This window comes from Ochotona princeps, chromosome X (assembly GCF_030435755.1).
Source record: "Ochotona princeps isolate mOchPri1 chromosome X, mOchPri1.hap1, whole genome shotgun sequence".
In the NCBI taxonomy this organism is placed as follows: domain Eukaryota; kingdom Metazoa; phylum Chordata; class Mammalia; order Lagomorpha; family Ochotonidae; genus Ochotona; species Ochotona princeps.
The window spans coordinates 85,879,926-85,905,225 of record NC_080865.1 but is presented as its reverse complement, the minus strand read 5'-3'; the positions used below and the strand labels follow the sequence as shown (position 1 = coordinate 85,905,225).

The 25,300-nt window shown below is 36.4% G+C and overlaps 1 protein-coding gene across 1 annotated transcript in view; it reads left to right on the top strand.

The window, feature by feature from the left end:
• Positions 1 to 25,300, top strand: part of LOC101519282 (zinc finger protein 42 homolog) — a 41,936-nt gene that overhangs the window by 4,727 nt on the left and 11,909 nt on the right. Inside the window, 2 exon segments of the mRNA XM_058659165.1 lie at positions 10,338 to 10,499; positions 11,865 to 12,025. Coding sequence (XP_058515148.1) covers positions 10,338 to 10,499; positions 11,865 to 12,025 — 323 coding nt within the window.

Here is a 25,300-nt window from a genome sequence, read left to right as displayed (position 1 = left end):
TAAGATCTCTCTCTCTCCTCCCCACTCTGTCTCTCTGTGTTCTCCCTTCTGTCCTGTAACTCTGCCTTTCAAATAACAACAGGCACAGTTAAGCATTTACAAGTGTTATCAAGACAAAATAATGTTAAAAGATAGAGATGTGCCATTCAAAGGGGGGGGGGGGAGTAAGCAAGCTGGGATGGTTTTACAAAATACCACAATTAAATAGCTGATCTAAGATAAATTTATTGTCTCCCAATTTTTGATATGAGAAGCATATTATTGGTGTGTTAGCCAGTAGGCTGTTCTCCTGTGGCTTCCCTCCCTAGCTTGTATGTGATCACCTTTCCCCACTGTCTTCACATGAGCTATCCTCTTTGTGTGTGTCCTAACCCCTCTTTTTATAAGAACACCTGATATCTGTGATGAGAGCCTCCACAAATTATCTAATTTTAGCTTCATTACTTCTCTAAAGATTCTAAATACAAAATATGCACACTCTCAGTTGCTGAGGGTTGGGAATGCAGCATATAAATGTATAGGGGTTTTCAATTCAGACCAGATCTAGTGCTTGTTTTGCCATATGTCAGCAGTTTCAGAAAAGTTAAATGTTAGGCTACTACCTAACATTGGGTTATCATTGACACTTCATGCTTTTCCTTGAGATTTGTATAATTGATTCATGAATAAATTATTTTTTCAATGAATATCCTGCTTAACTGAAACTCATGACATTGTAAGGACCCCAATATTAGAACCATTTTGCAAATTGCATTATTCAAATAATAAGATAAGGTTAAGATTTTGCCATTTAAAATAACCTCTCTGAAGCTGAATTTCTATTTACCACACTATTCTGCACTCTTTAAAGTTACCTTCCCCATAAGATGTATCGTGTTTACTATCTCAACGTTGTCTTCTCCTCCATACTCTTCAACTAATTCCAATAAAACTTTTTCTCTGTGACTTCATCAAAGGTATTCTTGACTAAGTCAACAAAGTGGTGCATTTTCAGGACTTATTTTACATAGTCTAACAATGGTGGTTAATAAGTACAATGTTTTCTTCTCAAAAAAAAAACACATACTTGATTTTCATAACATTCTATGCTACTTTTTTCCTTTCTATTTACATTTTATCCTGTTTCAGTGGGGAAAATGGCTAGGAAGGAACATGAATGCCCTTGTTAGTGTACTAATTTTGGATTTATTGAACTATGTTTGATTCTAACTACTATAAAAATATTGTAGAGTGAATAGGCTACAAACAACAGAAATTGATTTCTCACACTTCTGGAGCCTTGGAAATTAAAGATAAGGTGATAAAATATTCAGTATCTGGTGAAGGCCTGTTTCTTGGCACATAGGATGTACTTTCTCGCAGTTCTCACAGGCTGAGAGAAGGCAGCTTGCTGGGACCTCTGGGCATCAGCCCCAGTCATGAAGGCGTTGTCATAATTTGATCTCCTCTCAAGGACACAGAGAAAATATTTCATCATTTCACTTACATATAAGATATAGAAAACTTGAATTTATCAAAGTAAAAAATAGAACTATGTGACCAGAAAATTCATAGTGGATAAAAATGAGATATTGAGCAAACAGTACAAGTTTTCATTATACATGTGTAATAAATTTGATAACATATTATGCAGAATGCTTATTATAACTAATAATAGCAAATCATATAGTCAGAAATTGCTAACAGAGTGGATTTTAAATATTTCTAAAGAAAGAAACAGTAAGTTTGTGAGGTGACAGATTTTTTTTAAGAAGCCTTATTTAATCCACATTGTAAAGTCATATCATAAATGCTCATCTTGAACAAAATTATAGGACAAAAGGACTGATGGGAATATGAGAATATTCAATTCAAAATCAGCAGAATATATGATCTCAAGCATGTATGCAACATCTCCAGAATAGCTCACGAGTTAGTCCAAAAGAAATTCTTAAAAAAGATTAAAACCATACCGGGTATGAAGAAATAAATCAGCATTAGAAGAAAAACTGAAAAACAAACAAATATTCACAAATTATACAATGCCAATTTGTCAAAGAAGAAACGAAATGAGAAATTAAAAAAAATATCTTGGGACAAATGAAAATGAATAGAGCATGAACTAAAACTATATAGCAAAACATATAACAAGAGGGAGCTTTACAGCAATAAAATACATTAAGAAAACAGAAGACTCCTGAATAAACAATCTATATTAACATTTCAAAAAATCAGAAAAGAAGAACAAATAGTCCCTTTATTAGCTGAAGAAAGGCAATAAAATGTTTATAGCAGAAATAAATGAACCACACAAAAACTACCCGAAACATCAACACATCGATTGTCTCGTCAAACAAAACAAAAAAAAGAATTAATTAACAATATGAGAAATCGGAAACCTTAAAACTGAAGTCAGAGACAAAAACAAATCACACACTGCAGACTATGAAAAAGTACACACAAAATATTGGATAACCTGTCCAGGTGGATTAATTATTAGAAACATACAGCCCACAAATGCTAAATCATGAGGAATACAAATTCTGAAGAGACATTGCTAATATGAAAATGTAAGTAAAAATCAAAAGCCTTGCAATAACAAGCTTAAAGAACCCTAAAGAGAATCAACCAAAAAAGGTCTTCACCAAGGCTTATCAGAGTCAAATTGTCAAAAGTTAAAGGAGAAAACACTAAGACAGTAACAAGAAAGCATCAAGTTCCTTATAAAAGAAAATAAATTATATTAATATCATACTTCTCAACAGAAATTCTGCAGACCAGAAAACAGTGGAATGATGCATTCAAGGTGTTAAAAGAAAAAAAAAAGTCCAATAAGATTATTATATCCAGCAAAGCTATCCTTTAAATGAAGGAGAAATAGAATTCTTTCCAGATAAGCAACAACTGCAAGAATGCACCACCACACCAGTTTTACACAAAATTCTGAAGAACATCCTGAAGTAAGCAAAAAAACACATGTCACCATAAAATTTACCAACGAAACAGGTAGAATCATTTTAAAATCAACAAAATGAGCGCTTCTTGTTCCTATCTATCAATACTAACCTTGAATGTAAACAGATTAAATCCATCAACCAAAAGACTTAGTTTGACTGACTGATTTTAAAAGAATATATCAAACAAGATCATACTCCCTGTTGCCTACAAGATACACACACATATTGATAGTGAAAGATTGGGAAAAGATATACAAGACAAATGGAAATAAAAAATATCTTGATATCAGACAAAATAGACTTTAAATCAAACACTGTAAAAAAGACAAAGAAGTAAAACAGATTTTTGATAAAAATTTCAATTCCTCAAGAAAATATAATCACCACGAAACACATATACACCCAACACAAGACCAAAAAGATATATACTGTAAATACTATTAGACCAAAAGAGAAAAATAGACTCCATTATAAAAATAGGTGGTGATGGGGAGAATCAAGATGGCGGAATAGGGTAAGGACACGTTTGTACAGACGGAAAAACATTTAACCAGGATGAAGCAGAGAGGACATATTTCAGGAAATAGGAAAGGACAGAACAACAGAAGAGGGCTACCTGGAGACTGACAGACACAGGAAAGCAGCGGACACAACGGTGTGGTGTTGCAGTGACTGATATTCCAGCACGCAGATCTAAACTCCACAGCAGCCAGAACTCCACCAGCAACCAGGTGGGAAGGGACTTTCACTGGGAGCTTGGGTGGTGAACCCAGACAAAGAACTGTCCATTCTGCTGGTCCGTTTGATTTGACCAGGAGCAGATAAAGAGCAGATCTCAGACGGGCAGTGTGAGAACACAGTGGATTTCAAAGTCCAGTCAGCCCCCTTGAGCTGAATTGGGCTCCATTTTGCGTAAGGAGGAAAGGGCAAGGGAAAGGACTGAGCATGCGCTAAGCTGGGAGTGAGCTCATTTCTGTCTCAGTGAACTGCAACGACGTGGCATTCTATGGGTTCCACCCAGGGCAGGTCTGGGATAGCCCTCGGATCTGACGACCAGCAAATCAAGAACCTTAGTGGTTGTACGGCAGGCGCCATTTTGGGCACTGTGGCAATAACTTTGGGACTGCAGGGGACAACAGTGAACTGCGCATGTGCTGATCTCGCGAGAATTTGCTGAGGTCCGAGACTGCACTGGTCCCGCACAGGAAATTAATACTGACTATGGCAGCGTAAGGGTCAAAATAGGTCCGTGTGGCACCCAAACCTAACGTCCAACAGGTTCCGACAAAATCAACGCCACTAACAACCTAATTATATAGGACACATGGTGTCTCTCTAATCCTGGGACCTGCTCCAACCGAAAGTGGGAGAAAGGTTGCAGAGACAACGGTGCAGCCTCAGCACGGTATCACAGGAAGTGGTGAGTGGTGAGCCAAGAGCTGGGGCTGTGGAGACTATGGTGGAAATCTGACGTAAGAACCCAGACCTGGAATTTGCTGGAGGTTGTGGCACAAGGGGCTGCAAGGAAAAAGTTGTGTACCAACCGCAATAAGTAAAATCACATTGTATCCCTGTGGGTGACACAGCTTAGAAACCTACCCCAAGGAGAAGACTCTGCTAACCAGAAGTACAATGACCAAAAGCAAAAGAAGAGACAAAGGCACAATGAATATTACTGAAAACTCTCCTGCAAGGGAGCAAAACCCTATGCCAATCTCAGAGTTAACTGAGGAAGACATCGAGAAAATGGGGCACACAGAATCCATAAGACTCATTTTAATGATTCTGATCAACAATGAGAAGCTCATGCAAGAGTTCAAAGAATTTAAGGAAGCAATAAAGCAAATCAAGGCTGGTATATCAGAAATTAAGAACACAGTAGAGCAAATTAAGAGTACAGTGGAGAGCTTCCAAAATAGAATGAAGCAAGCAGAAGAAAGAATCTCAGAATTGGAAGATATTTCCTGTCATCAGGGGGAAGCAAACAAAAAACTGGAAGCAGAGCTGGATCAGGTCAAAAAAAGTATTCAAGAATTGAAAGACACTATTAAGAGGCCAAATCTAAGAGTTATGGGAGTCCCAGAAGGTGCAGAAAGAGAAGCTGCGTTTGCAAATGTATTTAATGAAATAATAAAGGAAAATTTCCCTAATCTAGAGGAAGAATTGGGAAACAAGTTCCAGGAGGGGCACAGAACTCCCAACAGGCTTGATCAAAACCAATCTTCACCACGACATATGATCATCAAGCTCTCTTCAATTGAACATAAGGAAAAGCTCCTTAAATGTGCATGTGAAAAAAATAAATTGACATATAAAGGAATGCCAATCAAACTCACAGGAGATCTCTCACAGGAAACTCTACAGGCAAGAAGAGAATGGAGTGACATATTCCAGATTCTAAAAGAAAAAAATTGTTGGCCTAGGATAACATATCCAGCAAAGCTTTCTTTTGTCTTTGAAAATGAAATAAAATTCTTCCACAGTAAAGAAAAGCTAAAAGAATCTGCCTCTTCCAAACCTGCCCTACAAATGATACTTCAAGATGTTCTCTTGACAGAGGAGAGGAATAGCACCTACCAAAACCAAAGGCAAATGTGACGAACATCCCAGTAAAATGACAACAGAAGACTAAACCAATGAACAACCCATCCCTAAAATGACAGGACCAACGTCACACCCATGTATATTAAACTCTGAATGTAAATGGCTTAAGCTTAATCAAACATCATAGAGTAGTAGACTGGATTAAAAAGCAAAACCCAACTGCTTATTGTCTGGAGGAGACACACTTCAACAAAGATCAGCGGAAACTATATCACATGGGTTTTGTTATTCTCTGTTAGTTTCATCTCTTCAAAACACTTCCTTCTGATTAAATCATTCAGTGACTCGTAGATCATACGGTAGCATCATTTTCTTCAAGAATGTTCTTGATTTTCATTTCTTCAGCTACACATTAGTCATTTAATAGCATGTTATTTAACTTCTTGGTGTTGTTAATTTCTTTTTTCTCCTGGATGTTGATTTTGTTTTGTGGCTCTTCATTTAAGGGGATGTATAGTAGCTGTGTAATGGAGACTGCCATATCTAGTAACATGTCATTTAACTTCAGGCATTGTAAATTTCTATTTGTTGATTTTGTATCATGACTTTTCATTTAAGGGGATGTATAGTAGTTGTGTAATGGAGACTGTCATATCTAGTAACATGTCATTAACTTCATGGCATTGTAAATTTCCTCTTTTCTTTCTATTGTTGATTTTGAAACATGACTTTTCATTTAAGTGGAAGTACAGTAGCTGTGAAATGGAGACTAACATTCAAATGTGAGGATGTAGTGTGGTATGCATTTCTGCTTCCAGACAAAGATGGACTTACAATGAAACTGTTTACTATTTCTTGACAATAGGATTCTGGACTCTGCCATTGTCCAGGCCCACAATGATGGACATATGACAGAGTATGAAGAACTATATGTTAGTAATGATATAGAGGAACTGGGGGGGGGAGGAACCTGGGGAGGGGATAAGGGAATATGAAACTGTGCTATAAAATAATAAGGATAATAATAAAATGTATAAAAAATCATTTCTAACATATTAACAAAAAAAAGGTGGTGATGTCAACATGCCACCCTACTCAAAGGACATATGATGGAGAAAGAAAATCAATAAAGGTGCATTGTAGTACGACATACTTTTGAGCAAATGGACCTAACAGACGTTTTCAAGACATTTCACGCAACAGCCACAGAATATACATCCTTTACATCAACACATGGAGCATATTCTAGATAGACTGTATCATGGGTCACAATTCAAGTCTTAGCAAATTTAGAAAGTTTGAAGTCATACTGTATATCTTCTTAGATTATAAAAGAATAAAAGTATAAATCAATAGCAATAACATTTGAGCACTCATAAATTAAACAATGTGCTACTGAATAATCAACGAGTCATTGAAAAAATTAAAAAGGAAATTAAAAACTGTGATACAGCAAAAGCAGCATTAACAGTGAGGTTTATAGCATTAATTGCTTACGTTAAAAAAGAAATGTCTCAAAGTAAATCTCTGACATTGGATTTCCTTCCTCCTTCTCTCTTTCTTTCCCTCTCTGCGTGAGAGAGTTTTCAAAACATGAAAATAAATCCTAGTGCCAGCTCTGTGGAGTAGTAGGTTAAGCTTCAACTTGTGGCACCAGCTTCCCATTTTGGTACTAGTTCAAGTCCTGGCTGCTCCACTTCTGATCCAGCTCCCTGTTCATCTCCTGAGAAAGCAGCAGAGGATGGTCCAAGTCCTTGGAAGTTCCTGGCTGCTTGCTCCTGCCTGACCTTAGCCACATTTGCTGAAGCTACCTGGGGAGTGAACCAAATGACTGAAGATTCTCTCTCTCTCTCTCTCTCTCTCTCCCCAGCTAGATAGATAGATAGATAGACAGATATCTGTAACTCTGCATTTGAAATAAAAATAAAATACATCTATAACAAATGGAAAGCGGGTAATAATCAAAGGTGGAGAGGTACTTCAAAGTGCTAGAGTTAGTAATTTTATCTAGTTTACGCAAAACAAAGCCATCAGGGTGTGATTCTTAGCTTTTTCTATAAGAAGCTGAAGGCTTGTCTCCTTGCTTTCTCAGGATAAAACTGGAAGCACAAATAGTCTCTTAAAGAGATTTCCTTGCTTCCATAATATTTTGTGATATAACTGCACATTCCAGGAAGTGACATTCACATTGTAGAAACTGCCAATCAGCCGGTATTTTCATGGTAAAACTAGAAACTCAGAGTGGACTGGCACTTTGATCTTGTTAAATACAGCTCTTGGGGAAAAATAAGCATCTTATATGCTTTTACAGAAATTCTTCTTAATTCTACAAAAGACTTGACCCTATCTGCCTGTTAGTCTAGCTCCTTACCAGATTTTATGTTGAAATAAGGCAATTAGACTTTCACATCTGTATTTATGTATTTCCATATTGTCTCTAATATTTTTTCCAAACACAATTCAAGCACTAATCAAAAGAACACTCTAGCATCTTCGTTCAATAGACTCACAGTATTTGCATAAATAAATCAGAAAGCTGGAGTCTCTGAAGTTTAACTCTATAATTTTAAAATTCTATACTAGGTTAATGATTCTTATTGTGATATAATTTTATCAACTGGTCATTTAAAATGTAAGTTCCGATGTGAAAAAATGCAAAAATGTTAAAGGTTGTTATTTTTAAAACAAACTGTGAAAGGCTTAATTTGGAAGCAGATGGGGAGAAATTTTGTGTGGTGCTGAAGCAATGCTATTTATTGTATGTGTATATATACCACAAAATGGAAATGCTCAATATTTTCAAAAAGGTCTTTCAGAACTGCAAATATGCACAAATCACTCAGCTACATGCATATCCAGTAAATATGTGTACATGTGCATGTGTTTAACTATAATTTAATGTTAATGTGTTTCCAAGTTATTTGTTTTATTTAAGACATCTTTCATTAAATTTGACAGTTTTAAAATATCTTAAAATATTTTTTTCTGTACTTTGTTTGGCTTATTTCACTTACTTAAGAAAAAAAATCCATGCTGGAGTTTTCCGCTAGTATTTTTCTTTATATAATTTCATGTTATCATTTTTAAAAACCTCAGAAATTTTCAGATCAATCTTCGGCTGCATAAATTGGAATGTTTCATTGTCCTGACTGCTTATTATTTTCACAAACTGTGATTTAGGAGGGAGGAGATGGCACAAAAGTATCTTTCCATGCTAGCCTGTCGCAGGCAGCCACTCATCTGATTCCTGTCACAATTCATTATTTTAGTCTTCCAAGAATTTATGTAAATGAGTCATAAATATAACGGTCTCCTTGAGTCTGACTACATACAAGGATGATGTTTATTTTCAGATACAGCCATGTGAAGAATATCTATAGTGCATCCCAAGTCATTGCTGAGTAGGACTCCACTGTGTAAATATACTACTCTGCTTATCCATTTCATTGCTGATGGCAGTTTTGTCTATTTCTAGTTTAGAGATGAGTTAAATTCTATTAAAGCTAGTGTGTATATATGTATATATGCATGCTTTATATCTATCAGTTATTTAAAAGTAAAATAATTGAAGCATATATAAGCCATGTGTTCTTACAAAGAGTAAACTGCTTATTTTATATTTTCAAATAAGTACGCATGCAAAAATCATCACTACCATTAAGATAATTAACATGTCTATCATCTCTGTGATGGTTTCTACTTGTAATTTGTTCCTACCGTCCCCACCCATGTTTCCATCTGGCATACATTTTTTTATGCCTAGAGAACTTCCTGTTATGCTCTTGAAGTTCATAATTACTGGTTATAAATTATATCAAATGATTGGTTGATTTGGTTTTTTTTCCTCTCACAGTACTGTAATGCTGTTGCTCTTCCTACTTTTCACTTGCATCATTTGCAGTAAGAAATATGGTGTCATCTCTATATTGGTTCTTTTACTTAAAGCATGTTTTTCCCCATGTTAGTAGCTTTGAAGATCTGTTAATCACTGCTTTCAGATAACTGATTTCAACATCTACTAGTGGGTTTATCTTCTTGCTTTAATGTGCTTCACATTCCTTGTATTTGTCGGGTTTTTGAGTTTATAATTTTCATCAAATTCAGAAAATATTAAGCTATCTTCTACAAAATATTCCTTATTTCTTCCTCCATTTTAGAGAATTCTAATACACTCGCATTAAATCACTTGAAGTTACCACAAAACGTACTAGTAGTACATACTCTTAAAACTACATTTTGTTCTCTGATTTCCTTTTGCAAGTTTATATCTGTTTTCTGGTGTGGCGTGTTTAAGTGCAATTTACCAAATTCAGTGTATTTTGCAGCTCAAATTTTTATTTTTATCTTTCTTGTTTTAATGTAGTGTCATTCATGTCGCCTATCTGTCTTCATAAATAGCTTCTGAATTGCTTCTAAGTGAATTGGTATTAATAAATCACTTTATATTTTCAAAAAATTATAGACAGTATAGTTCTCAGAAACTCCACAACCTGTTTTCTATATTTGTTAACCTGTATATCAGCATAATGTACTCATTTTGGCAAGGATTAATATTTGTTCAGAATTATCTAAGGTAGCAATTTTATTAAACTTTTTTTTCCATATCAGTGTGTGTGTGTGTGTGTGTGTGTGTGTGTGTGTGTGTGTGTGTGTGTTCTACAATCCCAGGATGGCTATTACATTGCACTTGCTTATCATGTCTCTTTAAGTTCTTACAGATTATGACAGTTTTTAGAGTTTCCTTATTTATGATGACATTGACAGCTTCAAAGATAGCTGTTCAGGTACTTTGTAGACTGTCTCTCACTTGAGATTTTCTGATGTTTCCTCATTTTTTTCGTATTCTTTGGGCTATAGTTTTGAGTGAGGAGAACACAGGTAAATTCTCATTCTCATTTTATGATGGTAAAGACACATGGTTTACTACGATCACTATTTATCTTGGTCACACAACTGAAGTGGTGTTTATCAGTTACCCTTCTGCTTTCAATCCTGTATTCATTGGAAGCAAGTCTACAGGTATGAACTGAAAAGTTATACCAAATTTCTTTAAGTGTAAAATATTTACATAAATTATTTTTAATTATACCAAGTCTATTCTCTCCCATTGATTTGTTAATTATTAATTTTATCACTATTCACTCTTAGGTGCTTATTTTACAATTTAGGCTCTAATTCATTATTTACTTTGTTTTTCTTATTGTTATTCTAATTATTCTAGTTTTGATCACTGAAATTTTTTCTGTTGGCTCTTGTGTCCATTTGACATATGATCTTTTTTCTTTGTGAACCTTCATTATTTTGTAGAACTACAAGTCCCCTAGGAATATCTTCTGTATTTCCAACCTAAGTCCTAGAGTCAGCCATTTCTCCAATGAATCCAAGTCTTTCTGTTGGAGAAAAGTCTTAGAAATCATGGTTTGAGCAGCATTTGCTGCCAGCTGATGAGATCATAGCTTGGAATGTCTGTGTTTCATAATGTTAGTGTTGAAGCGCTGATGTGCGTTCTGGGACGCAGCAGGTGATAAGTTAAGTGCCTCCAGCCCTGCCACCCACTTGGGAGGCTTTGGTGGAGTTACTGGTTTCTGATTCTAACCCTGTCTTTATTAATACAGGTATGAAGATAATGAGCCATTGGGTGGGTTCTCTCTCTCTCTCTCTCTCTCTCTCTCTCTCTCTCTCTACCTTTAGAATAAGTAAAGAAACTTAAAACTAAACCAAATATGGGGGTTAAGGTTGCTTATTCCTACTGGCTGTCTTGTCAGTGACAGTCACTGACTTGATGGCCAGCCCTCTCAGTTGCTACTGCAAACAAATATACATGTTAATCCACAAATGCAGAGAGCAGTAGACAGGCCTATGTTAAGCCAAACGTGTCCATACTGAAATCTTCAACTCTAATCCATCATCATGTGAGTCACAGCCTTCTCCACTTAACTATAATTTCATATTGAAAAAGTGACACATTTGACTTCAAATATCAACTGCTATTTGCTAAATTCCACTATCAATTGCCTTAAGTCATCATTTCTTGTCTATATGACTTGAGTAGACAACACCAATGATAAAGCAATGATCATTATTGAGACATAGGAAAGATTTAGAAAATGAATACATGTACTTAGCAATGTAAAAACTGTTAAAAATATAATACCTGAAGAATAAATAAAATAGGAGGCTCTATATATTCATAAACACCTTTTTATCAGCCTTAATGTTATATAGTATACAGATTCTAGGTAAATTGATTCTATAATCATAAGTTGTTTCTTCCTACCAGATTCCTATAGAAAGAAGTTGCAAACATAAAGATAGAAATTCCTATTGGCTTTGAAGTGCTTGTCAGTGTAGCTCGTAACTTCTTTTCATTGTTCAATGATGCAGTACTCTTTAAGAAATTTATGATGACCAGGTGTACTACAGGCCCACCTAGGAGTTACCTGAATGCGGCAATTACATTTTATCCAGACCTGGAATCCCCTAAGGCCAACACTGGCCCTCCGGGACATTATCTGTTGGCAGAAGCCAAAGACATCTTGAATCAAGTGATCAAAACCTTGAAAGGCCAGTTGAATCATGCCCTTAAGTCTGTGAATGCCTTTTCATAGGGCATACAAGAACACCTTGTGCTAATGCAGACATATAGAAGGCTGAATTCTGCTTTTATGTTGTGGGGATTCTGTTTCAGTCATAACATTGTTGTTGTTATTTATTACCACCAACAAAGCGTCTTCAAAAAGTTCAAGAAAATAAAACCTGGGGCCCGGCGGCATGGCCTAGCGGCTAAAGTCCTCGCCTTGAACACACCGGGATGCCAGATGGGCGCCGGTTCTAATCCCGGCAGCTCCACTTCCCATTCAGCTCCCTGCTTGTGGCCTGGGAAAGCAGTAGAGGACGGCCCAATGCATTGGGACCCTGCACCCGCGTGGGAGACCCGGAAGAGGTTCCAGGTTCCCGGCATCAGATCAGCGCGCACCGGCCCGTTGCGGCTCACTTGGGGAGTGAATCTCCTCGCCTCTCTGCCTCTCCTCTCTATATATCTGACTTTGTAATAAAAAAAAAAAAAGAAATCTTTAAAAAAAAAAACAAAGAAAAGAAAACGTGCTGCATGGACTTTAAAAAATCCCGCTAATGCTGCAACGTGGATGAGTTTATGACACTGTGTTAAATGAAGTATTGACATGAAGTCAGATACTGTATGACTTTTAATATATAATGCATTTAAGTTGTTAAATTGATAGAAGAATAAAATAGAAGAGTGGCCATCTGAGACAATAAAGTAGGGACATGGGGAGTTGTCGCTTTGTGTATAGAGATGCCCAATTTTGCAATATTAAAAAAACTAGAAATCTAGGACTGGACATATCAATGTGGATATCTTAGCCTTTTTCCTGTTTCTGTAATGAAATGCCTAAAACTGGAAGTGTAGTTAAAAGTGAGGACTGCAGGTCTAGCAAAGCAGCCTAGTGGCTAAAGTCATTACCTTACAAGCGCCTGGACCCCATACGGGCCCCGGTTCATGTCCCAGCTGCTCTGCTTCCCATCCAGCTCCCTGTGTGTCCTGGGAAAGCAGTTGAGGACAGCTCTGAACCTTGGGACCCTGCACCCGCGTGGGAGACCTGGAAGAAGCTTGTTGCTCCTGGCTTCGTATTAGCTCAGTTCTGGCCATTTTGGCCACTTGAGGAGTGAACCAGTGGATAGAAGATCTGTCTGTCCTGTAAATCTTTCAAAAAATAATAAATATATTTTTTACAATGGGGATGGGGTAAAAGGACTGCTATTTGGTGGAATTGCTTAGACACTGCCTATAATGTCTGCATCCCACATCAAGACCCTGGTTTTGAGTACTGGCGCCACTTCTGATTCGTTTCTGACTAATAACTGGAAGCCCAAAGACCCAGACTGAGTACTGGACTTCTCACTTTGTTCTGGCCTAGCCCTTAGCGTTGCTGTCATTTGATGAATAAAACAACAAATTGAAGACCAACAAGTCTCTCTCTCTTTCTCTCTGCCTCTTTCAAAACAAATTTAATAAATTGATACAATTTTTAAAGCATAAAAAGTGTTACTTAACTGAAAGCCAAAACCACATAATACCAGCTCTAGTGTAGGCTCCCTGAGCTATCTCACCATGAGTGATGACATCATGACAAGAGCCCATGTGTGAGCAAGAGATCCCAGTGAGACAGGAAACCAGAGGCCTCATGAGAGCCATGCCAACTGCTTCTGAAGACATATTCCCAATGATTAAATGGCTTCCCACTATACTCCACATCTTCAAGGTTCCAGAAACTCTTCACATTGCTATACTGGTTACCAAGCTTTCTACACACGAACTCTAGGGGGACATACCTAAAACACCTGCATGTCATATCAGTGGACATCTATTAAGGAACATGTTTAAAATGATTAAGATGATCATTTTTATAGTTACTTCATATTTCAGTGTTTAAATTTTCCTTTTTAAATTTTATCCAACTGTGGAGAGTTGCACTTTCTTATGATAGCCCAGGCTGATTTATACCCACAGGGACCACTGGAACCATGATTAAACGATCAATTTGGTATATAATTATTTGTGACTTTTTTACTAGGGTTAGTTTGGCTGTCATGGGACCTTGGTACAATAATAAATACTATTGATCATTTTTTTCAGAAATATTCCCCTTAAAATTTATCTGGTGTGCTAATATGAGAATGTATGCATACATAAAATAAATATGTACTCATTCTTATCAGAATGGATTAACTCATACAGAGTACACTAATTGCACCAATAATTTGTAAACTAAGAACTCACAAAACATTCTGGCCAACATATAAAAACATTGCAATCTAGCAATATTTGATTTAGCAGAAAATCAAAAAGTCATACACTGATTTAGAATAAAAGCATAGACATGTGCGGCACACATAAATGCTTAATTCCTTTGCATGAATTTTTCACTTACATTCTCTTATCTGGAAAAATAGCTCTAGTTGCATCGCAAATCACTAGATTCATTTTATTTTGACTTGTCCCATGTTTGATTTGTGTCTTTCTTAGTGGAAAGACACACATATCACCCTTTCATTGAGCCATTCTGTTTTCCTCATAAAATAATATCATTGCAGTGAGTCTGCAAGAAAATTACAAAGTTTTGAAGATGTTCTTTGCCAGTCATTCATCAAACTGAATTTCAGATAGAGATATGGCCTCACTTCAACCAAATTTAATAAATGTAAGTATGAATTTATGAGACTGATCAATCAATGGCTGCTCACTTCACAAAAGATTTTATCCAAAATTAAATATCCTGCTAGTAAATTCGAATGAGAAATAAAATTTTGATCTCAGTAATATGAGTACTTCAAAAAATTCAAGGAAATGTGTATTATGAAAAAAAAACTATACACAAATTTTAAAAACTTCTGCTACTAAGTAAATATTTTGGGGCTTCAATTGGACATAATGAGTTGTGGTATAGTACATTAAGCTGATACTTCCAACAGTGGCATTTGGTATCAGAATGCTAGCTGTCTCCACTTCAGTTTCAGCTCCCTGCAAATGTGCCTGGGAAGGCGGTGGAGAATGGCCCGCCACCTCTATGAGAGAATAGAGTGGAGTTTTGGGTGTTGGGTTGATCCAGCTGAATCGATCATAAGTTTCCTGTGCTGTAAATGGCCTGCAACAAAGGCCACCCAAAACATATTTATAAATGAACAAGTTGTGTTTCTTATTGTAGTTTTCTTGGTCAGAAGATGTAAGGAAAACATTATAGGGCATGTACTTTGGCTGGGTAATCTTGTGAAAGTGGTAAGAAAGCAGAGGCTTGATTTGAACTAAGTGGTTTTAGGAATTGGGGACAAACTTATTAGTAGACATCTTCACAAAAGTTAGTCCTAGTTTGGACAGATGATGAGGATAAAGCTATAATTGGTTAAGGAGTAACAGTCATTCAACTTAGTTCAGATCACAAAATTCTTGTGTAGAAGATTAAAATTTTTATACACTTCCTCCTATAAAATGAGGAGGGTTGAATGATTTGAAGTTATGAAATGGTAGGACTAGATTTTATTTAACAATTATGATTAATAGTTTAGGAGATAAATATCATAACCAAAGAACTCCACTGACCTAACAAAGTGATCCAACTGGTCTTAGAAGGTTTTCATCACTAGACCAAAGTAGTCATTTGCTTCTCCAATAGATAAGAGCCTAGATAATAACCAGCATTATCCTGGAGTGATTTGGGTAGGAAATTCCAGATTTGGAAGAATGTAACTTCCACCTGTATGTAACTCCCAGACCAACTGGAGCCCATTTGGTCATCATAAATTCCCTAAAGAGCAAGGAATCACAAACCAATCAGAGGAAGGTCAAAAATACCATTGATCAATCAGGAGCTTGGGCATGAGCTGATCAAATACCTTTCAGCCCCCATTTCAGTCTATAAGAAACTTCACCCCTAACTCCTCTGGTATTCTGGGAATTAAGCAATAGATTCTTGCTTTGTACTTTTCAGTATTAACTCTCTCCCATTACTCCAATATCAGTAACTGGATTTCTGAGTGTTGGGTGAGCAGATGAGGTTCAAACTGCCTCCAACCAGTTCGGATGTTGTTCAATTATAGTTAATTTTATGAAGTAACTCAACCATGACGCAGGATGTGCAGATTTGGTCAAATATTATTCTGGGTATCCCTGTGAGGATGTGTTTGGGTGAGATGAAGAGTTCATGTGGTAGATTTTTAGTAAATCCAATTACTCTTCGTTGTGTGAATGGGCCACATTTAATTGTTTGAAGTTCAAATGGGCCATAAAGATCAACATCCTTTGGCAAGATAGAATAATCCAGTTGATTGCATTTAGACATCATCTGCAACATCAGATTTTACTGGTTCTATAAAATACATCCTTTATACAGGAATTGTGGCACTAGATTCCCTAGGTCTCCAGACTACCAGTTGTTCATGCAGTTTTGGACATGTGAGCCTCAACAATTACACAAGTCAGCAATGACAAATTTTGTTCCCAATACATACAAATCTCATTCTGTTTCTCTGAAGGACCCTGAGAAATTCATGTTAGTAGAAATGATTTGCTATCACGTCAGAATAAAGTACAAGATAATAGTTGGAACCAGTGTGATGGCTCCAATGGCTAATCCTCTGCAGCAAATGTTGACATTCCATATGGGTACCACTTCTTGTCCTGGCTGCTCTGCTTCCCATTCAGCTCCCTGATTTTGGCCTGGAAAGCAGTAGAGGATGGGCCAAAGCCTTGAGACCTTGAATCTGTGTGGGTGAGCTGAAAGAAGTTCCTGGATCCTGGCTTCAGATTGCCTTGGCTCTGGCTGTTATACCCATTTTAAGAATGAAATAGGCAATGAAAGATCTTTCTGTCACACTTTCTCTCTGTTAATCTGCATTCACAATAAAAATAAATATTTTCTAAAAATGATAAAATAGTATCAGACTATTCAGACAGTGAGTGGAGCTAGTGACAATATGGAAGCAGATTGAGAAAGAATTCAAGATAGAAAGGACAGGAAACAGCAAAAATACAGTGTCTGGGAACAGATGACAATAGAGTTTCAACAAATGATAAGTGAACAGGTTTGACAAAGTTTGACAAAGAAGTATAAGATAAGGACTTCAAAATGTTCTTGTGGGTTGGGTAAATAAGAAATAGATGAGTGATACATATTCACATTATCAGGAGCTGATCATTGTACATTATATATATATATACACACATATTATACAACATAAATATGTGTAATTTTAAAAATGAACTGTTAAAAGAAGTAGAATTTATACTACAAAGAATTACACTATCCAATAAGAGATTATTCTAGGCAGAAGTATATTTTATATCTTGTATTTGCAAAGGACTTCATCATCTACACAGATATTTCACAGTTATTTATTTGATTTAATCTTAGCAGCACTCCATGAGGAAGGAATGAATCTGATAAACTGAAAATGTGAACTAAATTCCCAAAATTTTAACTGTCTAATGTCAAAGTCAATCAAAAAAAAAAAGAAATCCAAATCTGCCTATTCCTAGAATAGTTTAATTTACATCATGTTATAAGGAACTTCCATTAAGCTGCATAATGTTCTGCAGAACCTAGATACAGACTGGCAGAAAAGCTAGTTTCCTTGTCACCAATATCACAAGTCAGGGACTAGTTTAAGCCTCTTTGACTTGAAAATCTATTTTGTAAATTTCTTCCAGTTTTTTATTTACATGGAGGCAGCAAATTTCATATATTATGTGTAGTTTTAGAAACGTGATGATTCTTCCTATCCTATATTTTCCTATATTTCCTCCCTCCCTTCTACTTTCCATCCTCATCGTTTCCTCATTTTTCTTTAATTTTTTTACAATAGCATACTTTCAACTTTCTTTATAATCACAATCTTAACCTTCCACTAAATAAAGAATTCAATAAGTAGTAGGTAGAAAAAAATTTTCAATAGTATAGACAAAGGCTATAAACAATAAACAAATCTCAACACATCAATTTCATTCATAGACATTACATCTTTTGGCATTCTACAAATTAGTTACCACAAATCAAGGAGGATCTATGATATTTTCCTTTTTGAGACTGGATTTTTTCACTAAGTATCTTGACTTATTTCACTAAGTATCATGATTTATTGCATCTATTTTATTGCAAAAGACATGATTTCACTCTTTTTTGGCTTAATAGTATTTCATCGTGTTTGCATAGCACAATTTCTTTATCAGTTGCCAATTGATTGGCATCTGTGTCAATTTCATGTCTTAGCTAATGCAAATTAAGCTGGTGTAAACATGAGAGTACAAAAAATTATTTGATATGCTGCTTTCATTTCCTTTGATAAAATCCCCAGAAGTGTAATGTCTGAGTCAAATAGTAAATCTATTTTCATATCTCTGAGGAATCTCCAAGTTGTCCTTCATAATGATTATACTAGTTTACATTCCCACCAACAGTGCATTAAAATATATTTTCCCCACATCTTTACCAGAACTTACTGTTTTTCAATTTTTGGATAATAGGATTCTCACTGGGTTGAGGTCAAACCTCATTGTGGTTTTTATTTGCACTTTCCTCATGGGAGGCTAAACATCTTCTCATGTTTCTGATGTCATTTGTGCTCTGTCCTTTGAAAAACACCTATTAATGTTCTTTCCCTATTTCTTAACTGAACTGCTTGTTCTGTTGTTTCCTGACCTCCTTGTATATCCTGGATATTAATTATTCATTAGAGGTAAAATTGATAAATATTTTCTCCCACTTTGTTGATTGCCTCTTTTTAACATCTATTTATTTTCAATGGAAAAGCATATTTACAGAGGCAGAGACAAAGATGGACCAAGAGCTTCTTTCAGATATCCCACATGGGTACAGGGTCCCAAAGACCTGGGCCACATGGCTTTCCCACATAAGTTCAGGGTCTCAAAGACTTGGGCACCCCTCCACTTTTCCCAGGCTGCAAGCTTGGAGCTGGATGGGAAGCAGAACATTCTGAATAAGAACTGCTGCCCAAATAGGACGCCAGTTGAACCATTGTGCTGACCCCAGGTTGTCTCTGTTGAGTGCTTCTTTGAATGTGCAGAGGCGTCTGAGCTTCATATCTCATTTGTCTACTTTTGCCTTTGTTGCCTGTCTTTCTGGGGTCTTATCCAAAATCTTTTACCCCTCGCTGTGTCTCGCAGTGGCATCCTTATGTCTTCGGCAAATAGTTTCATGGTTTCAGATCTTAGGTTTAAATCCCTGATTCACTGAGTAGATATCTTTAGAGTTATGTATTTATACCGGAAACGCAGATTTACAGCAAAAAAAAAAAAAAGATATAAAGAGGAAGATCTTCCATCCTCAAGTTTACTCCTCAAGTGGCCTCAATGGCTGGAGCTGAGCTGATCTGAAGTCAGGAACCAGGAACTTCTTCCAGGTCTCCCACGTGGGTGCAGGGTCCAAAGGCCATCCTCTACTCCTTTCCCAGGTCACAAGTAGGGGGCTGACTGGGAAGTGGAACAGGTCACAAGTAGGGAGCTGACTGGGAAGTGGGACAGCCGGGATACAAATCGGTGCTTAAATAGGATCCTGGTGTGTGGAAGGTGAGGATTTAGCCACTGAGCCATTGTTCCGGGCTCCATTAAGTAGATTTGTACAGAGCGTGAGATAGTGCTTCATACTTTTCTGCATGCAGTGATCCAGTCTTCCCAACACCATTTTTTGAAGATTCTGTCCTTTCTCCAGGGAGTGATTTTCAAACTTTCTAGAGAGAAATGTATCTTCTTTTATTTTTTATACCATATTGTAGAATAATTCTTTAATTTTTAAAAAAGATATACTTTTTATTGGAAAGGCACATATTCAGAGAGAAAAAAATTCAGAGAGCAAGATCTTTCATCTGCTTTTTCGTTCCCCAAGTGGCCGGAACAGCAGGAGCTGGCACAATTGGAACCAGGAACCAGAAGTCTACTCTGGATCTCTCCCATGGGTGCAAGGCTCCCAGGCTTTAGGTGATGCTCTGCTGCTTTCCCAGGCCATAAATAGGGAACTGGGTCGGAAATGAAGCAGCTGCACCACCAATCAGCACCCACATAGGATGCCAGCACTTGTAGGCAGAGGATTAGCCACTTGAACCATTGTGCTAGCCCCATTGTAGGGTAATTATGTTCTATGTGTTGAGTACGACTTTGCATGCAGTTATATTTTCTTTTAAAATGGTGATGTGTATAATAGTTACCATACAAGTACCATATGTTGGATATTATCTATGTCACCTTACAAATGCTTGATCATTTAATTCTCCTGAAACACATATGGGTAGGTATTATTTGGACTAATACCAGATTGGAAATGAGAAAACTAAGTGATGCATGTAGCTGATATGTGGTAAAATTGGGACTTAAACAATAATTTCCAGTATGCTGCTGTTGTGTTCTAACTTCAAAAGAGTGCCATTAGTCTATAATTTAGTAAATAAATCTATTTCCTATACTTTTCTTCCATTCATATATGTCTTACAAATTTTTTTTAAAGATTTATTTATTTTTATTACAAAGTCAGATATACATAGAGGAGGAGAGACAGAGAGGAAGATCTCGGTCCGTTGATTCACTCCCCAAGCAACCACAATGGCCAGAGCTGTGCCGATCTGAAGCCAGGAACCCCTTCCTGGTCTCCCACGCGGGTGCAGTGTCCCAATGCATTGGGCTGTCCTCGACTGCTTTCCCAGGCCACAAGCAGGGAGCTGGATGGGAAGTGGAGCTGCCGGGATTAGAACCGGCGCCCATATGGGATCCCCGTGTGTTCAAGGCGAGGACTTTAGCCGCTAGGCCACGCCCCCAGGCTCTGTCTTACAGATTTGAGCTTTATTTCTCCATGTTCTTCTCTAGCATGACTGGCCCTTTATTCTCTTTCTCCCTGTTACCTGTTCTATCAGTTTTCTGCTTTTTGTCCTTTCCTGCATGTCATTAAACATTATGTTGTCTTCCTTGAGATGTGGTCCTGGAACCTCAGATAAGTCTACAGTACTTAGAGACATATATGTTTTGATAAAATATGAAAGATTCAAATGTTTTACATATTAAAAACATGTAATTGTTGCTTTGTACTTTGAACTGTGTACGATAATTATTCCTTTGTGTTTAGTGAATAAGTTCTTAAATAAGTCTGTTTCATCTGCCAAATTTAATATTACAAGAGCAACGCACTTATCCAGTTTTTGAGAGGACCCTGCCTTTCATCTTTGCCTCCCCTCCACTCCAAAGGAAAATTGCAGTGTAGTATTTTCATCAATCTTCATGCAGGACCTCTAAAAACATTAATTTGCTTAATCCATAGCACTGAGCATTACAGCTGTAGAAAAGAATGCCTTGGACTATAGCTTAAATACTTTACATAGACATAAGGTTGATAGGTTTTTGAGACCTCTAACTGCTGAAAGTACATCTTCTACTCTGTCATTAATCGATTGATGTTATTTGTTTGCTCTATAATAACAGAGGAAACTTCATTACCACGTTTCAATGATACATAACTAGAAAAACAGTAGATTGTCTAAATTGGAAAAGAGGAGATAAGTAAATTTCTATCCTTTTTGTTTTTTTCTTGCAACTCTGTGAAAGCACAAACAGAACTATATGGCCAATCATTAAAATCCTTTTATTTTATTACATAGGCCTAGATCAAGATAATTCCTTTTTAACACAACAGTGATGATGTTGCAGTGTTTCTCAAAGCAGTTCTATTTCTAATGTTTCATTAGCTTTTTAAACATCTTGCTTTGATCCAGAGTATTTTTTTTAATTTCATTTGTAAAGCAAGTAAATGTAATAAGCATCCTTTGGAAAATCAGTCTAGCTTAAATCATGCATTCTTTATACACTGTTAGGAGGAGAATGGTTAACATTTGTAGCCTCATGACTTGCAAATGAAAGAAAATAATAACGCTTAGCAAGACATTAGAAGAGCACATTCGCCATGAATCATACTGCCCTTGAAGGTGCAGCTTAAAAAAGCAGAGAAATAGATTTGACACCACTTGGACTTGCAGCTCGGACATGCTGCATTAAACTGTTCAAAATTAATTTAATCTGAGCAAGGAGAATAATAGCCTCTCAGTTCAAGGCTTCTGATAGCAGTAATTTGCACTCGAAAGTACTTCCAAAGGGAAAGAATAAATGAAGGGCGACTCTCCAAAACCGAGTGAGCAAATGTATTCACTAAATGAAAGCCTCTTGATCACCCTATAAAAGATCATCCAAAAAAATGACACATTCTACTTCATCCTCTTGGGTAGGAATTTTCTCTTGCAACTGTTCAGTAGCTCAGCTTTGGGGATAGATTCATCCCTTTTTGAACTGTTGATGACTCTGGAGGAAGTGCCTGGCTTCAGTCGCTACATTAATTCAGTGGCCCAAAACCAATTTAAGGAAAGATCATGCAGTCACAGGCTTGGTGCCCAATATTCCTTTCACACTCTTGGGAAATACTTATCTTAGTGAATAAGTTTGCAAAAAAAATCATAGTAAGTATTTGGTGTTTCAGATTCTCCATGGCACTTCTTTTTATAAACATGGAAATATTCTCACCAAATCTACTAAACACAGTAAAGGACAAGTCTCCAAAGAGATAGTCTTCATACTACAAGGTCTGAGCCATAGAATGATCAGTCAATGGAATGACTGTAGGAGGTAGAACAGGGCATACAATGATTTGAGTGAAGTCAACACAATCTGCTTATGCAAAATTGTGTCTTTTATGTACTTAGCACAGAGTCAAAAATTCTGCCTAGTGGTCGTTCTCTTGCAGATTATGCTTGGCCTCAGAAATCATTGATATATTTACTTATTACATTAGCAAACACATAGAAATGAGCAGAACTCGGGGGTAGCGGGCACAGCATATGCATAGAATAAATGGGTTTCAAAAATATGAGCAGGTGGGTCATTTTGGCCATAAGTGGAAGAGAGGACTCCTGAAAACTGCCTTGTATTCATAGTTAGTGCAAGGGAGTACGTGTAAACAAAAATAGTGATTTAAAGTGATCAAATAATTACATACACAAAGAAACAAAGCTAAGTTCATTTTAGACTGCTTTTTTTTTTTTTTTGAACTAGATGTTAATCCAGTAGTTTTCTGCATACACTGGGAGAAGTTATTTTTCCCTTGATTTGAGCTCTAATGATGGTGAGACAGCACATGTAGGGAAATACAAAGAACAAATTTATCCAAATAGCATGAGAATAAGTAATACTTTAGTATTCAAGATTCATTTTCAGTTCCTTAGTTGCTTTCTTTTGCAAATTTAGACAAGGAAGGTAATTTTAAATTCTCTGGTAACAATTTCTTCTCAATAATTTATCTGCCAGTAGTTAGTTGTTTCACAATAATTTGAAGAATGCTGGTTATGCCAAAGGCCTTTTTAAAATGTTGATAGTATATGTTAAAATTTACAGTAAATTAGGACTTCCAGAATATTATACAACGTACCCATTTCCTATTGATTAAGGGCGCCAATTAAAGCTCCCCTCCACTAACAAAAAGGAACAATTAGCACTGGAATGTAGCATATAGTGTCTTGTATTCTCATCTGGCCTTTAATATAATCTTCATCATAGAATTAACTTGTTTTTCATGAGTCAGACTGATATTATCAGATGAGTAGTTTCATAACTTTTTATTAGAAATTTTCAGATTGACTGAAATTTTAATTTCTGTTTAGAAATTTTTTACCTTCAAAAGAAATAAGCTTTGACATATGACTATCCCAGCTATTCAATAATAAACAGGGTCATGCTTCTCAAACTGCTGCTTTGAAAGTTTGGCATCATATTAATGCCATAAAGTAGACAATAAAATATCAGACCCCAGCCCTCACACTCCTTTCCCATGGGATTCATTCCAAAGATCTAAGAAACGTTTTCCACCTTTTAGAACAACCACTCTCCAATGGAGGCAACATCCCTGAAGTGTAGGCTCATAGCCCCTGTTTTCAAATCCCCACTGTGCTAAAACACTAGCCATTATTAAAAATTGCTACAAGTTATAATTTTTCCTTATGCTATGCAGAAATACACTGCATACTGGGAAACATCCACTTTTTGATCCTAGGTCTTTTCTCTGAAAGTCTCCAAAAAAACCAAACATAAATCATTATCATCATGGCGATCCTCAACTATTTAATGACAACAACTATATTCCTCTGTTTTCTACACTGGGCTAAATATCTTTAGTTTCTTCAGACATTCCTTCCATATCATTTTCACATGCATTAACACTATTTTCACTAATTCTGAATAAATTCTAGGTTGTCATTGTCACTCATAAAATGAGTGTCTAAAGGATGCTGCGTGATAGCTTAGTGGCTAAAGTTCTCACCTTGAATTGCCGAGATCCCATATGGGCGCCAGTTCTGATCCCAGCAGCCCTGCTTCCCATCCAGCTCCCTGCTTGTGGCCTGGGAAAGCAGTCGAGGACGGCTCAAAGTCTTGGGACCCTGTACCCATGTGGGAGACCCAGAAGAGATTCCTGGCTCCTGGCTTCGGATTGGCTCAGCTCTGGCCATTGTGTCTGCTTGGGGAGTGAATCATCTGATGGAAGATCTTCCTCTCTGTCTCTCCTCCTCTCTGTATATCTACCTGTCTAATAAAAATAAATAAATCTTTTAAAAAATGAGTGTTTGGATATAAACATATTATACGAGATGTGCTTTGAACAGTGTAAGCAATTTTCACACTGTTCTTTCTTTGAATTGTTTAAAAAAACTGGATGTTAGTAAGTTATCCTAAACATAGGCCTCTGTGAATGTATATGCTTTTTATTTACATACACATGTCACTGTGGTAGCATATAATGTTGGTAGTGAACAAAAACCTTTTCATTCGGTTTGTTCTTTTATATGCGGGAAAATAATAGCTTTAATTTCCATTATGTAAGATTATATTAATTGTGGTTCCTCATTTGAAGCATATTGAAATTTTAATAAAATATAATTTACTAACATTCATTTCACACAGTTTTAACCTGTTGTATTTTTTGAAGTTTTTTGAAATGGGTTCATTCAAGAAATGACCAAAATATTTTAATTCAGAATAATTATTAAAATCATGTTGAAAAGTCCCTAATGACCTCCCATCAATTAGTCAAACATAAAAGAGTTTAAATTCTTTTTATTTGTAAATATGTTTGAAGATTTTGTCACACTCTGGCTATTTACATTTAAAGTTACTAATTACATCTCTTTCACCAGTTTTGACAATGGTACTGATACTTATGTCTTACTCCATGAAGCTCACTTACTTAAAGCATAGTTACATGGAAATTAAT